This window comes from Oryza sativa, chromosome 1 (genome assembly GCF_034140825.1).
Source record: "Oryza sativa Japonica Group chromosome 1, ASM3414082v1".
Taxonomy (NCBI): Eukaryota; Viridiplantae; Streptophyta; class Magnoliopsida; order Poales; family Poaceae; genus Oryza; species Oryza sativa.
Window position 1 is genome coordinate 7,408,419 of NC_089035.1, and position 16,182 is coordinate 7,424,600.

The 16,182-nt window shown below is 44.7% G+C and overlaps 2 protein-coding genes across 3 annotated transcripts; one reads left to right on the forward strand and one right to left on the reverse strand.

The window, feature by feature from the left end:
* The first annotated feature begins 3,043 nt into the window (after window positions 1–3,043).
* Window positions 3,044–6,942, forward strand: LOC4324289 (serine/threonine-protein kinase AGC1-7). The gene is made up of 3 exons (XM_015794416.3): window positions 3,044–3,398; window positions 4,468–5,192; window positions 5,862–6,942. The coding sequence occupies exons 2-3, from the start codon at window positions 4,468–4,470 to the stop codon at window positions 6,733–6,735; spliced, it is 1,599 nt and encodes a 532-aa protein (XP_015649902.1). The 5' UTR covers window positions 3,044–3,398; the 3' UTR covers window positions 6,736–6,942.
* A 643-nt stretch (window positions 6,943–7,585) lies between these two features.
* LOC4324290 (putative ubiquitin-conjugating enzyme E2 38) lies at window positions 7,586–12,308 on the reverse strand. Of its 2 annotated transcripts, none has more exons than XM_015794686.3 (8): window positions 12,065–12,308; window positions 11,260–11,349; window positions 10,627–10,653; window positions 10,048–10,286; window positions 9,896–9,959; window positions 9,140–9,279; window positions 8,727–9,038; window positions 7,586–8,160 (listed from the first exon to the last, which is right to left on the reverse strand). In XM_015794686.3, exons 2-8 carry the CDS (start codon window positions 11,318–11,320, stop codon window positions 7,879–7,881), a joined length of 1,125 nt encoding a protein of 374 aa, XP_015650172.1. In that variant the 5' UTR covers window positions 11,321–11,349; window positions 12,065–12,308; the 3' UTR covers window positions 7,586–7,878. The 2 variants fall into 2 exon arrangements, with proteins under 2 accessions (XP_015650172.1, XP_025879973.1); XM_026024188.2 differs by lacking the exon at window positions 12,065–12,308 and adding an exon at window positions 11,595–11,706.
* Between the last annotated feature and the right edge of the window lie 3,874 nt (window positions 12,309–16,182).

Consider the following 16,182-nt stretch of genomic DNA (forward strand, 5'->3'; position numbering starts at 1 on the left):
GTCGCACCCCTGTATTGCAATTGGCACTAGTGTGCTAGCAACACCGGCGCTAGTAAGGCCATTCACAGTGCGGTGACTTGGCGTTTGGACTCGCCTCACCAGCTCGGAGATTCTGAGCTAGCTTGGCGTGGGTCGTGCCTGAAAGAAGAACGCGAAGCCTCATTTGGATGCGCGAACCTCGTCAGAAATTGTCAGGTGGTCCCAATGAGCCGGTCCCCTCCTGATCTTCAACCGTTGCCACCGTCGAGCTTCCTCGCCACAGTTATCGAGCTTTAGCCAAATCCAACGAGGTAGTGGAAGTGGGTAAACGGAGGTCCCACTGTCGTTGTCGTTGCCGTCGTCGAGCCACTGCCGTCGCCACCTCCCGAGGCCAGATCCGGCGAGCCCCATGCTGGATCTGGTGAGCTCGGTGGCGCGTGGTGATCGCCGCCATCATCGAGCTACCGTCGCCACCATCATCGAGCTTCCTTCGCCGCCGCCTCCCGGGGCTTGGTATGGGTGGTCTAGACCTCCTCTCTCTCTCTCTCCTCCTCCTCCTCCTCCTCCTCCTTTGCAGGCTTTTCAGTTGATGGACTTGGTTCTTTACTAGGATCCGAGCAACCTCACAAAACCATGGTCCCCCATCTTCCCTCTCTTCCACCACAACACTTGTCCTACATGGCGCAACGAATCCACGCGACATGATACCGCACTGTGAATGACCTAACAAAGTTTGAGAAAGCTAGGCCCTGCTAGCGTGGCAGTGAGATACTTGTCCTTATTGGCATGAGGTCATGTCTATATGTGAAGTATTGGCTGATATTTCACTTGTAAGGAAAAATGGACTCTTTGCACAAGGTTAGTGCGGAAAGCCTAATGCGCGAACGCTCTCAACATGGGCATCTCGCGAATGCTTTCCAATAGCATAACGACAAATGCCGGGTTAGGGTTAGGATTTCATGGGTAGGGTGGGAGGGGGAGGTTGGCACTTGGGAGGGGAAAGTGGAGGATCGGGTTTAGAGGGATGGCCTAGGAGGCAATAGACAGGCGGTGGGTGGTGGACAAGGACGGGTGGCAAGGCATCTGAGAGGCCGGCAGCGGGTGGTGGGCTGGTGTTGGTGTGGAGCAAAGTGAGGCGAATGGGAAGGGAAGGAGCCCGGCTAGGCGGGCCTCATTGGCATGGTGATGCCCTTTGGCGTCGGCGAGGTCGGCGGCGACACGGTGGGGGGTGCTGGTGGAGAAAAGAAGTGAGCCCTTCGTCACCTGAGAGAGGTAGCTCGTTTGCATCTCCTCTTCTTCGTTAGTGGAAGCTCACTAGGGTAGAAGGGGGCTCACCGAAGAGAGGTGCAGTGAGCTCATCGGAGGAAGGACGTGCTCACTCGCTCGCTCTCATGTCTTCACGTGCATGGTGGGTGAAGGCGTGGAGCCATGGGGATCGAATGATCGAGAAAAAGGTAATGTAGAGAGAGGAGGAGGCGGATTGTTGGGCTATTGGAGTGCTTGCACCCACTAGGCTCACTTGGGTTAGTGTAGGCAACCAACATGGAATAAGTTCACTTTGACTCCCTTAAAAAGTGACCCAAATCTAATCCATGACTCTAACCCATAAAACTAAATATCTCGACCCCCGAACTATTGAAACCGGTGCAATTTGACTCCCTTGGCGGTTTTGGAGGGCAGTTTTTTTGCTGATGTGGCGCCTACGTGGCGGTATTGACCGGCTCTTCTTTACACTTGGCGTTGACGTGGCGCTTAAGTGGCATTAGAATTAAAAATAATAATTCATTTATCATTCACACAAAGGATGACATGTGGATCCCACATGTCATCCTCTCTCCTACCCTTCTTCCTCCTCCCTCTCTCTCTCCCTTCTTTCATTCTCTCCCCCAGCCTTTCTCTTCACCACTGGAGCGGCAGTGACGGCGGTGGCATCCGGCGGTTGGGAGACGGTGGAAAGGCGGCTGTGGCGCACGACGGTGGGCAAGTGGAGCCGGCGGCGAGCGGAGGAGACGCGGGCGTGGCGGGGAGTGAAGACGGCGGCGGCATTTGGCGGTGGCTGCCATGGATAGGGTGAGGTGGGGGATCTCCTCGACAACGTCCTCCACCGCCACCATGGCGTGCAGGCCGGTCGTGTGCTCCGCCTCCGCCCTCACGCCGTTGCGCCACCGCCTTCTCCCCCTCGTCTGCGTGGCTCGCTGCTCCCCCTCGTCTGCGCGGCTCGCCGGGAACCCCGCCGCCGCGACCACATCACTCTGCCGGCGCTGCGACCACATCGTCCTGCTCCTCGCGGTGAGCTGCGCCCCCCATCTCCTCCCCCGCTTGCCACCCAACTCCCTTGCCGTTGTCGGCCTGCTCCCGCCTGTTGCTGTCCTTTGTCGCTTCCTCTGCCACCACGCACCACAGGCCGAAGGGGAAGACGAAGGGGAGAGACGGAGGAGGAAAAAGGTAGGAGTCAGGGAGGACTAGCATGTGGGCTCCACATGTCAGTGGGCCCACGTTTCTTTTTGTGTGAATGACTAATGGGTCCCACACATATTTTTTAATTCTAATGCCACTTAAGCGCAACGTCAACACCACGTGTAAAGAAGACCCGGTCAATACCGCCACGTAGGCGTCACTTCAGCAAAACCGTCCTCCAAAACCGCCTAGGGAGTCAAATTGGTGATGGATTAGATTTGTGTCACTTCTAAGGGAGTAAAAGTGAACTTATTCCCGACCAACATATTCCATGTTTGTCGATGACAATTCATATGATCGATCGCCTACCAATAGCAAAATGTAGAATTTCTCTTCATATAATGCTACGTCATTGCTATATAAATCAATTTTTTTCACAATAAATAAATAAATCACTTTACCTGGAGTAATGATGATATTTTTCTCCTCCTCATCACGAAGAAATACAATCTGGATCAAAAAATCGTATGGAACCATGACGTATAGCAACGTAACCTGGGCCTTGGGCCGTCGAAGCAAGCCCACCTAACCACACTCCCAGCGCCGCCGCCGGCCGTACGCCGGAGACCGGAGCCTCTCGGGAACACCGCCGCCGCTTGGCCATCTCCCCTGCCGACGACACGACCGCTTCCACCACCGCCTCTCCTCTTCTCTTCTCCACTCTTCTCCTCCCCCCGCCGCCGCCGCCCCACGCGCGCGCGCGTCCTCTTAAATTTAGCCGATGCCTCCTCTCCTCTCCTCCTCTCCATCCACCTATTCTCGCCCCACCCTCTCCTCCTCCTCCTCCTCCTCCGCACCCACATCCAGGCCGTCCCGCCGCGGCTGGATGAGGGCTCATCGATCCCTTGCCGGCCGCCGCGACCGCGGTGCGTCCATGGAGCTTGCGCGCCTTGGCCTCTCTTCTGTCACCGCGATGTCTCGCCGTGGAGCTTGAAGGCCGCCGTTGGTTCGGTCACTGCTAGGTCCGTAAATTTCGTTCTTTGCTTGTGTGACCATTCTTTGCTCGAATTTGTTGTGATTGGTGGGAGATTCTTCTGCGGATGATGAATTCTCTTTTTTTTTCTTCTCTCCCATGCATTGGGGAGGTAGGGAATTGGGTATCGATCGGTTAGGTTCAGTTCTTCAGTTTGATTGGTTTATATTACCTCAGTTTTTTAATAGATTACGCCGTTGACTTTTTCTCACATGTTTGACCATTCGTCTTTTTCAAAAATTTTATGTAAATGTATAAGATATAAATCACACTTAAAGTACCATGAGTGATAAAACAACTCATAACAAAATAAATTATAATTACGTAAATTTTTTGAATAAGACGAATGGTCAAACATGTGAGAAAAAGTCAACGACGTCATCTATTAAAAAACGGAAGGAGTATTTAATATGTTCGTTTGTATCTGTTTAGTTAGAATTTACAATTTTGGGCATCGTGATCATGTCGACGTGCTGGTTTGACCTTTGGTAGGAAATGGCACACATGTTGTTTTGTTCAAAGAAACTCAAAACGGATCAAGTATAGATGTGCCTTTTGTTGTTCTAGCTGATTCTTTTTTTTTCAATTATAAAGCTTCAAAAGTATATTTTGTGATGCGTTCAAGACATTTGCACGACCTATATTATATATACCTGCATGTTGTATTATATTCTAAACACATAGTATGCCCTGTTTGGCTCGATATTGAAAAACTATCATGATGGACAGTATGCTATAGGAGACATGGGGAAATGTAAAAAGAAAAAAAAGAATTAAAAAAAAGGTGAACGCATATGATCTGATGATCCGTATATATGCATTTGTCGGACCTGCATTTACCGTTCTTGGAGATGCTCTTGTTCATTGGCCTTGTCTGTTTGAGTTCCATATAAATGTATCTGGAACAAATTCTGTTGTCTCACATTCTGCTTGATTTTGAAATCCATTGAATTCTGCTTCTGGCTGATACTTATGAGGTCAGGCAGTAAATGATCAATAAACCATTATCATCACTGATTTGTTACTATCCTAATCTGTGCATTTTGTGCAAGTTTCAGATGAACTCCATGTCATACAACAAGCTGTCCATAACGAATGACAGAATGGATTTCAATACCCGTGGAAATGCAGTCCCCAATGGCAAATTAGATCGGAATCAGTCAGGTGTTTCAGCCAATCGATCCTCAGCCTCCAAACCAACAGCACGCTCCAAGAAGAAACCGGATCAAGCTGACAAAACAACCCCAAATCCAGCGCAGAATTCAGCATCATCAGCAACAAGATCCGAAGCAGCGACCGTCACGACGACCACGAAATCGCCGGCGATCAGCGTGGACAGAAGCAGCATCGCGAGAAGCAACAGCCTGGACAGCTTCAGCTACGGCCAGGCGAAGCGGCACACCGGCGGCGACAGCCGGTGGGACGCCGTCCGGTCGGCCAGCTCCGTGGACTGCCCCCTCGGCCTCGTCCACTTCAGGCTCCTCAAGCGGCTCGGCTACGGCGACATCGGCAGCGTCTACCTCGTGGAGCTCAGGGACACCGACGCCTTCTTCGCGATGAAGGTGATGGACAAGGAGTCGCTCATCAGCAGGAACAAGCTGGTCAGGGCACAGACCGAGAGGGAGATCCTCGGCCTCCTTGATCATCCGTTCCTCCCTACGTTGTACACGCACTTCGAGACCGACAAGTTCTACTGCCTCGTCATGGAGTATTGCTCCGGCGGCAACCTCCATTCGCTCCGGCAGAGGCAGCTCAACAAGCATTTCAACGAGCAAGCTGCAAGGTTGGTTTTGGTCACATTTTCAAGATCACTCCAGCATATATCCTCTTTGCCTCAACATACTACATACAATGCTTGCACATTGACATGGATATATGTCATTGAGTAAATTTGCACTTTACACCAGGTAAAACGTACTACTTTGTTTTCCCTTTACAAGAGGTTTAGCACATGTTTTAGCTTTACACCAGGGATTATTGAAGTATTCCCTCCGTTTCATAATGTAAGTCATTCTAGCATTACCAACATTCATATAGATGTTAATGAATCTAGACACACATCTATATCTAAATTTATTAACATCTATATATATGTGGGCAATGCTAGAATGACTTATATTATGAAACGGAGGAAGTAAGTTTCACTTAACACTAGGACACATATTATCTAAAAACACTAGGACACATCCTTAAACCTATATAAATTTGAAGAAATTTTATAAAAGTCTGAATGGAATTTTCTGAAGCATGGTCTAAATTGAAGAAGCCTCAAAAGTTCCACTCATATTTCACAAGGTTTCACAACGATGTACGATGCAACCTAGTACAAACTGCAGAGTATTTCAAAACACCCTGGTATAAAGTGAAAATGCATGCTAAACTCGGTGTAAATTGCCTTTAAATCATTTGCTCACCATGATTCTGAAAATCTCTGAATGTTTTTTTTCATCAGGTTCTACGCATCCGAGGTGTTGCTTGCGCTGGAGTACCTGCACATGCTAGGCATTGTGTACAGGGACCTCAAGCCCGAGAACGTCCTTGTCCGGGACGACGGCCACATCATGCTCTCCGACTTCGACCTGTCGCTGCGGTGCTCCGTGTGCCCGATGCTGGTGAAGTCGTCGTCGGTGCACGCGGGCGCCAACGGCGTCGTGAAGGGCCTCGCCGCCGGTGGCGGCGGCGACGGCGAGGGCGTCGGCGTCGGCTGCATGCAGCCGTCGGCGTTCTTGCCGCGGATCCTCCCAAAGAGGAGCCGCAAGACGTCCAAGTCGGACCTCGGGCTCCTCCACGGCTCGCCGCTGGAGTTCAACGCGGAGCCGACGGACGCGCGGTCCATGTCGTTCGTGGGCACGCACGAGTACCTGGCGCCGGAGATCATCCGCGGCGAGGGGCACGGCAGCGCCGTCGACTGGTGGACGTTCGGGGTGTTCCTCTACGAGCTCCTCCACGGCATGACGCCATTCAAGGGGAGCAGCAACCGCGCCACGCTCTGCAACGTCGTCGAGCAGCCGCTCCGGTTCCCCGACGGCGGCGCGTTCCCGGCGCCGGCGGCGGCGAGCGGCGTCGCGCGGGACCTCATCCGGGGCCTCCTGGTGAAGGACCCCGGCAAGAGGATCGCGTCGAGGAGGGGCGCCACCGAGATCAAGCAGCATCCCTTCTTCGAGGGCGTCAACTGGGCGCTCGTGCGCAGCGCCCACCCGCCATCGGTGCCTGACCCCGTCGACTTCAGCCAGTTCGGCGTGAGGGAGAAGCCGGCGGCGGCGCCGACGAAGGTGGCCAAGCCGGCGGCGAGCGATTCCTCCTCCGGCGACTTCGAGTATTTCTAGCTCCCATCTGTGAGTATTTCTAGGAACTGAAAAATACATTTAGATACAGAAAAAAAATATACAGTCTATTGATTCTTTGTTACTGTTGTATTGCTCCTTAATTACAGTACACCCATACATGATTCTTGGGATCCTGGTATACACATGTACAAACAATGTGATAGCTTGTTGCTAACAATGATTAATGAACTGTAAAATATTCTGTTACACTACTGACAGATGCAGATGTTCATTTCTTTAGCTGATCAAGCTTTGCCTTATATGCAGCTCATTTCTTGGCTGATCAAACCTGCGTCATGCAGATATTCATTTCTTACTAGCTTACCTGAACAAAATTGCCTAATGCAGATGTTCCTCTGTTGTTATAGGCTATAGTTTAGCTGATGAAACTTGCTTCGCGAGGGACACACTATTCTTTGCAGAATTGCAGTCTTTGAAAAAAAAAATGATCTACGCGAACCTTCGAGTTTCAGCAGTTCAAACTTGCTCCTAAAGGGTTTACAAATGCAATGGAGGCTAAAAAACCGCACCCCTGATCGGTAATTGTAGTTACCGAAAAAAAATAGTAAAACCCAGAAAAAAATAGCAAAAATTTAAATTTTAGTTTGATTTTAGCTTGATTTGTTGTTCAGGAGGTCTCACAAACCAGACCAGCATCGATATGTCTACTGTGAATATTTCATTTCATATTTGGAACCCTGGCTAAACCTCCGCATAAACCAAATTTGCGGTACTTTACAATTTCGAGCATAAATAATGTCTGGAGTTGAAAGACGTCATCAAAATGGACGTCTTCAAAACCAAAGATAGAACACGCTCTGCTCTGTCTGTTACCACGTAAATATAGGCATATATAAACTAGTGCAACAGGTTCTATTAAAAATTTAAAATGCAGCAGGTTCAAAGCCTAGGCTGGCAGAATTGGACCACGTTTCGATCATCCAATTGGTGTATCACCAGAAACAGCTACTAAACAAAATGGCTAGCACTGAACTCAACCCGAATTCTTGCATAATTAATCCGAACGATCTTGCCTCCAAACAAAAAACCTACACAGTATGTGTAACGAGTGCTATGATCTATACACCATTTTCACTTTTGAGTTAGGCAGGTGAACTGCAATGGTCAAATGCTCTGACGATTCTAGCTGCTGGTACACTCAACGATCTCATCTGCGGCAGCCGGCGAGTCTCTTGTCAGTTTCAGGAAGTGTGTGCGGTTCGCGGCCAAGTCCTTCCTGAGCAGTTCAGAGTACTTCTCCAGTGACTTCTTGAAATCTGCAAACGATCTGTTGTTGTCGCGGGGATGCTTGGTGCCCTTCGCAGAGGATGATCCAACGACTGCGCCAGATATGTATGCGTCGCACGCATCCAGGATGACGCGCTCACGCTCATGGAAGTGGCGTGCAACAAGGGACTCAAAATGCTGCAGTGAATGAAAGGTGTGTGTGAGAGCGAATCGATCTGCAAGAGGTATATGGAACTGAATTGTGTTTATAGGACTTCATAGGTACATATGGTGATGAACTGATGATGTTTCAAAATCAAATGTTCTTGCGCTGATGCGCTCACTTATTCAGCTGTTTATTTGCAATAACATACTGTCAAAACTCCAAAACACATTATCACAATGCGTGTCTTTGTTAGTTAAATGTGCCCACAGATAAATTTTTAAGTTGGCAATTTCATGACGCAACACAACACAATTCTCAAGCCGGAAAATCGCTCTCCTGGCAACTGAATGCCTGCTAAAGAGTTTCACGGAGTGACAAGTACGGTTGGTACAGCATGACTAATGTTATAGTAGTTCCTAACTGTATATCAGTATTTAAAAGCATATAGGCACAGAGAGCAGTTCACTTTATCTGGATGACTGTAGAAGCACTGATATAACCCTGACAGCTGAAATTCTTCTATTACTATCTTTTCCAGCACAGAGACTTGTGAAATTACCACTTTTAACTTGACGAGAGATGGGGGTTCTGTAGTTACCTTTGGAGGCTTCCGAAGTGAATACATCATTGTCCTGCAGGATAGTAGGAAGGCAGTCTGATTATAAGCCAACGAGTACTTTTCTCCAGGAGCTGTATTAGCCGAATTTTTGTTGCCTGGCTCATTAAAGTATGGTTTATCATTCAACACAAGACCCTGGATGGAAACCAGCACCTGCAGTATGGTTGATTTTGACTTGCCCCACTTCTCGCATCCAGTACCCCACCAGGTGTTCAGCAGGCTAAGGCAAACTTTCCCACTCTCATACAAGTTTGGATTTAGCCGAAGCCCACCCGAATGGTAATGAACTTTCTGTACATGTTGGATATGATTTTAAAGAGATTATATTAATGATGGTAGTAACATGAAAATAATGGTGCAAAGCGTGTGTGAACTGTGAAGTGGTTACATACCGGTGGAGATTGTGGGTATTCAGAAGGAAAGCGAACATCAAAGAAGAACAGACCATCATGATATGGAGTTCCAGCTGGCCCAACAATAGCAGCCCTCAGCAGATCAATCCTATCCTCATAAGCTCTAACATAGATAGATTCTGCATGATTGAAACCATGCTGAGATGCAAGTTGCTAGTACTGAAGACATCATATAATTTCAGGCACAGCTCCTCTAAACGAAAGATTTAAGGCACAAAAGTAAATTGTATGTAATGATACTTGTGATACCCTTCGGTGACATGATTTGATATATGTAGAGATTAATTTCTATTTGTCCCATTCCCCAAACTTAAAAAAGATTAATTTCTGAATACATGTTATATGCTGCTATCACAAGATTACATGGAAAAGGGTGACAAATGCAGACCATAACTAAAAGATATGTGGCACACAACAGAAACTAATAGATATGGCACCAATAAAGTATTTTATACATCAAACCTAGACAATGTCATTAGCTAGTTTGGGACTCAGCACCAGTCATGCCAAGACTACAAACCACACAAGCAAATTGGTATAGCCCATACAGGGCATCCAACTATCTTTAAGTCTAGAAATATCTCAAACGTATTCTGTTGGCATGTGATCAGATACAATTGGCATAAAACAGCAGGTCTATTATAAGAAAGGACCATTATATGTATTCACCATCTAGGCACTGGCGGTTTGATAAAAATGCATACATTGATTTGCCATATAAAAGCATGTACTGACCAGGTAGATCTTTCTGTAGAAGCTTCCATTCATTTTGGATTGTCTTCACCCAATCTTTGGAGGTCTGGTCAGTGGTCACAAGTAAAGACAGGAAATTAATTCACAGTTGGATCTAGTGATAGAAATAGAGTTCATAAAGCGGCACAGCTTACCTTCCCTGGTGAATTCTTTGCATAGTAATGATCAGAAAAATCTTGCACAACATCAAATTGGTTAAACAAATTGTAGCCATCACTTTCAGATCCATATTCTGTCCTTGTCATTGATGATACAACACTTGAACATTCAGGCTCATGTTTTTGCACTAATAGCACAGTACCATTCCCACTTGAAAAGGGATCCAAAAGGCTGTTGTTTGTACTGACATTTGCAGTGGGGTGTGGAGCGGCAACTGAAAGTCAGTAGAGTAACTAATTTCAAACCACGATGTTATAAAAAAAAAGCACATCAATCTTAAAGACAGAGATACAGAATGGGATATGGAAGCTCGCTTAACTGCAAAAATAAAGAGGTGTACTTGGCATCAGTACTAACTACTGGCAGAAAAACAGAGTGATGAACATTTAGATAATGTGTAGTTCTGTTAAAGTAACAAATATCCCCCTTTTGGGGAACGGGAGGGGAGGACCCTAAATTTTCATTGATTTTATTCTTTAAAAAACAGGTTCAGCAACATGAAGCATGAGAATTACTAAAACAAATAAGGAGGAACAAGTTGCATGAAAAGATACCTTTACAAAGAGGATTAATGGCTTTGCCTGCATGAAAAATATTCTTTTATTAGAAAACGCCAGGCAGAAGAGCAAAACACTTGATTTTATCTTTCTGAAACAAAATGAGTAGAACTCCGTGCTTCAGAGGGAGATGGGTATACAGGCTAATGAAATATTAAGTTTGTTTTTTCTTTATACAGTTTAACAAACTTCAAAACAGTGTTGACAACCAAGACTCATGGATTCATAACACCAGACTATCCACTAGTTCACTCTCCAGTGGATGTATCCAACCACACTAATAGCACTCTGAATTTGTCAAGATTAAGTTTATACTTTACACATCACATTTTGGTATACTTTGAAGCATCTGGTATAGCAATCCAGACCAATGTACAGCACCCACAATTATCCAACAATTTTAATCCATTATGACCACCTCATTTGATCTGCAGTATCCTTTCACCGGAAAACACATTAATATTTTCACTTTTTTTTAAAAAAAATGCAGAATTCATGGAAGAAAGAGTACACAAGACAACTAATAATATGCCATCAAAAGAGGAAAGCATCCTTGGATCAATCAAACAAACAGAAGCAGCTGATGTAAACATGATGTTAAATAGGGGCAGTAGTGCAGCTGTACAGCACCTTTCTTCTTGGAATCCTTCTTCTTCACACAAAACAGCTCGAGCACCTTGTTTAGAACCATCCTTAAAACCCGCTTCACGCGAAACGCACCTGAAAAACATGAGACGCCATCGTCAGAATTAGATAGCCAGAAAACAGAAATATAGGCGTCGTCCACCATCTCCAAAATAAATCATCTTCTCACCAAGCGTAACCGAAAAGGGAAAAAAAACACAATCTTTTGGAGAATCCCAACTCCCCCAAGCAACTAGTATTTTCTCCCTTATATTTACTTCTATTTACACAACACTTCATGAGTGAACTTTTGGGTTGGAACTCTTGTTCATCTGCCTCACCTGTCGGCGTCTAACTCCACACTCCAATTCCAATCAGTGACATACACGAAGGCTTGTCCAATACGATCGGGACACCATTACCCCCAAGAACAGACAACAACAACAACAACAACAACAACAACAACAACAACAACAAAAAATAAAAAAAAAAGAAAGAAAGAGAAAAGGAGAAGAGAGAAGGCATTGAAAGCAAGAAGCCAAGAAACGGCAACTACAGCAACAGAACAAATCCGAAAAAAAATAAAAATAAAAAAGGAATAAACTTGGACCATCGCCATCTATGAACAGGAGTATCAACCATCCATCCACCACCCCCAATTCCACAGAGAAAAAAACGAGAGATCGCGCGAAGGTGGTGATAATCCCCGATCAGCAGCCACAAAAAAAAAAGAAAACGAAAAAAGAACCCTTTCCCCGCAAGAACGATGGCTGCTGGCTGCATCGATCAAGAAGAAGAAGAAGAAGAAAACCTCGGGTTTGTCTGAGGTGGTGGTCGCGCTCTGCAGTTGAGAGGGGCCGGAGGAGGAGGGTTTTAGTTGCAGTCGGTGGAGACGAGACTGCAGGAGGCAGGAGGAGAAGCGGAGACGGACACAGGGACACTTGCTGCTGCTGCTGCTGCTGCGTTGCCTCTACCACTTCGGCGAGAGAGAGAGGCGCAATGGCCGCGAGGAGGGGGTGGACCGCACCCTTGCGTGCCCCGCGAGGAAAAGAACCAAGCAAAAGTGTAGTACTACTCCTACTAGTATCTCTCCGCCGCTGCGTCGCACGGACGTCGTCTCGTCGTGTACGTGTACCGGAGTGTGGCCCCAGCCGTATCGGCACGCGACGTCTCGTTCGGCAGAAAAGGAAGTCTGGCGCTTTCCCCCAATCAGACGACCGCTACGGCCACGCCACGGCCTCACCGGTGTTTCCCTTGCATGAAATCAAAATTTATTTCCGTTTTTAATTTTTCATCCAAGTTTATTTCTTATCATTAGTTTCTAAATTGCTAAAAATATATACATAAAAATTTATTTATAAATTATTAAAATAAAACTAATTTGATATTTTAGATGTTGCTAAATTTTAATATAAACTTGATCAGATTTAATAAAATTTGACTAGAAAAAAATTAAAGAATTTATAATATACAATAGAGGAAGTAGACCCTATCTCTATGGAAATCTTAGTACGGAGTACTCCCTCCGTTTCAAAATATTTGACACCATTGATTTTTTAATACATGTTTGACCATTCGTCTTATTCAAAATATTTATTCAAAATATTTAAGTAATTATTTATTCTTTTCATATAATTTGATTCATTGTTAAATATACTTTCATGTACACATATAGTTTAACATATTTCACAAATTTTTTTAATAAGACGAACAGTCAAACATGTGCTAAGAAATTAACGGTGTCAAATATTTTAAAACGGAGGGAGTATATTAGTAGCCATACGGTATATTACGGGAAAAAGATAGGCCCTACGTGTCCACGTATAGGGATAATTCTATGGGCGATCTCGCGACGTTCTGGGCGTGATGCGTAGTAGTAGTAACCAAAACAAGCCTTTTGCTGCTAATGTAATCCATCCCTATAAAAAAAGATTATAGAGTACGGAGTACTTTTTTTTACATGGCGAGATGCGACAAAGATTTACCTTCTCTTTTTTTGGGTTTGTTTTTCTACTGATGGAAACCGACAGAAATTTCAGCTGGGATTCTGGCAAAAGGCCCAGATATGATCCGGTGAACACAAACGGTTCTGGCTGGGCTACCTGTCCTTCTGGCGCAGTTGAATTTAGGCCTGTTTGAATGAGCCTCAATCCAGGCCCATAAGCATGAGGGTAAGTGCTATGATAGATATGACTATTGTCTCCAAATTTATCTATTTTATTCACTCATAAAGCAAGAGGCAACCCATACAATGTATCACCTCTAGTTTACAAATACCAATATATCTAATACTCTCACATCCTTTTTGAAATTTGTGTGGAGGTTGCCTCTTAATTTAGGGGTGGCTCATCATCTCTCTCTTCACTTTTCTCCTCCACCTCATCACTTAATCCAATGTGGCACTTGTAGGAGCAACATATAAAGCATTATAGTACTTGCCCTGATGTGCTGGTGTTTGAGTCACGTGGAGGAATATGTTTCATTCGGACTTGGAGTACTGTGTTCCAAAGCCTCTGTGATTTTAATTGGAAAATCCATAAGTAAATTTTCGTCTCTAATGGTATCTAATCTTTTAGGGTATGTTTGGATAATGGGAAATGAGGAGTGGGATTGGGAGTGAAAAATGAATGAATGGTTATAATTAAATGGAAGAGGGAGAATAAATGGTTAGGATTTAAAGATGTCTTTTGGTGGGTGAAAAATCATTTCCCTAACACATTAGGCAAACAAGGCATTAGGCTTAAGTTGTTAGCCTTTTGGATTATATAATTTATAAACAAAAGTCTTAATAAGTTCAATGGTGGAGTCGTATCTCTATCTCACTAATAGTAATAGTGGGAATCTAGTTCAAATCCTACAAAATAAAAAGATCGAGAAAACATGATTTTTTTTTTCATAACTCCCTGTACTCCCTGTCTCCATCACATCCATTTCAAAACGGTGCTTCCCAAGTTTGCAGTACAGCTAACGGGTCCTTTTAGATCAGTAATACTTTTTGAAAAGTTCCTCAAACAGAAGGCATTTTATAAAGAATATTTTCATGCGTGCTAATATTAAGATATACTAACCCAAAGACATTTTTTTCCTGATCACTTGAATAAATACAGTGGTATTAGATATTTTAAGGGTCTTTTGATTTGTAGGAGAACCATAGGAATTTTGGAGGATTTTATCTTATAGAAAAAGATTCATATGGAGACATTTGAAATAAATGATTAAATCATATCCTATCCTTTGATATTCCTATGGAATTAACCATCCTATAAAGATTTCGGAGAAAATTTAGTAAGAGTTTCAACCTATTGGAAAACTTTCTTTGAGTCTATGGCTGTGTTTAGTTCACGCCAAAATTGGAAGTTTAGTTGAAATTGGAATGATGTGACGGAAAAGTTGGAAGTTTATGTGAGTAGGAAAGTTTGATGTGATGGAAAAAGTTGAAAGTTTAAAGAAAAAATTGGGATCTAAACACGGTGTATATCTCTCATCCTATTCATGTGCTTTTTCCTGCAGTCCAATCAAATGGTAATTGCAGTGTTTTTCCTATTCCTCTATTCTTTTCATTCATACGATTCAAAGGAGCCCTAAGACTCTGTTTAAGAAGAGAGGAATTGAGAAAATTGAGAAGATACACAAAACGAGATAAGCTATTAGTGCGTAACTAATTAAGTATTAATTTTTTAAACTTGAAAATGGATTAATATAATGATTTTTAAATAAATTTTTTATAAAAAGTTTATTCAAATAACGTAATGTATTACAAACTAAAGAACTCGGAGCCTAAGTACACCACGGGTTCTTTGTCAGAAACCGTCGGAGATTCGTGAGATGGGGCGAAGAACAGCCCACACAGCGCATTGCGAGAGGCATAGCCCCGTGCTTCCAGCCAGCAACCAGGGAGGAGGGCCGCCAGACGGGGGAGGAGGTGAGGGCCGAAGAAAGGAGGAAAAAGCCTCGCTGTTCGATGTCCACTCGCCGCCGAGGCCACTCCACCATGTCGCCGGCCATCGACCTCAGGGTCGATTTCCCCTTGTAGCATCCGGCCACCGGCCAGATCCGCGCCATCGGAGAGGAGCTCGAGGTCGTCTACCACCAGATCCATACCAGCGAGCTCCGCATCACCCTAGGCTTGATTGGTATAGTTGGCTACGGCTGCAACTGTGCTGCATCTACAGTATCAATAACATATTTTTGAATTGGAGCTGTTGCAGTGCTGCGGCTGTGCAGCAGCAGCAAAGCTGAATCGAAACAAAAAAAATTAAGAACTGAAACAAAAAATTTTAGTGGCTAAAATATTACATATAGCCACTTGCACTATCAAGAATTCAGATTTTGGATCATCCATAACCCTAGCCTACGTGACACCCCCAGACTTGTCAAATATGTGTGACGCACGTGAATACCTTGTCTTCTTTCTGCGTGTACTCCCTCCGTCCTAAAAACACCCAACCTACCACTTAGATGTGACATAATTTAGTACTCCCTCCATCCCTTTTAAGTGTAACCATGAATTTTCGTGTCTAATTTTGATCGTCCGTCTTATTTGAAAACTTTTTATAATTAGTATTTTTATTGTTATGAGATGATAAAACGTAAATAGTACTTTATGTGTGACTTATATTTCTAAAATTTTTTAAATAAGACGGACGATCAAAGTTGAACACGGAAAATCATGGCTACGCTTAAAATAGGACGGAGGGAATACAACGAATCTGGATAGAGCCTGCCCAGATTCGTTGTACTAGATTATGTCCAGGTTGAGTTTTTTTGGACGGAGGAAGTACGTCTACCCATATTCGTTGTACTAGATTATGTCCCATCTAAATAATTGGTTGAGTTTTTTTTTGGACGGAGGAAGTACAGGGGATATAAAAACAGATTTAGCGAAAATAAAAGTAGGCCCCGTTTAGATCCCACCTCAAAATTTTACAC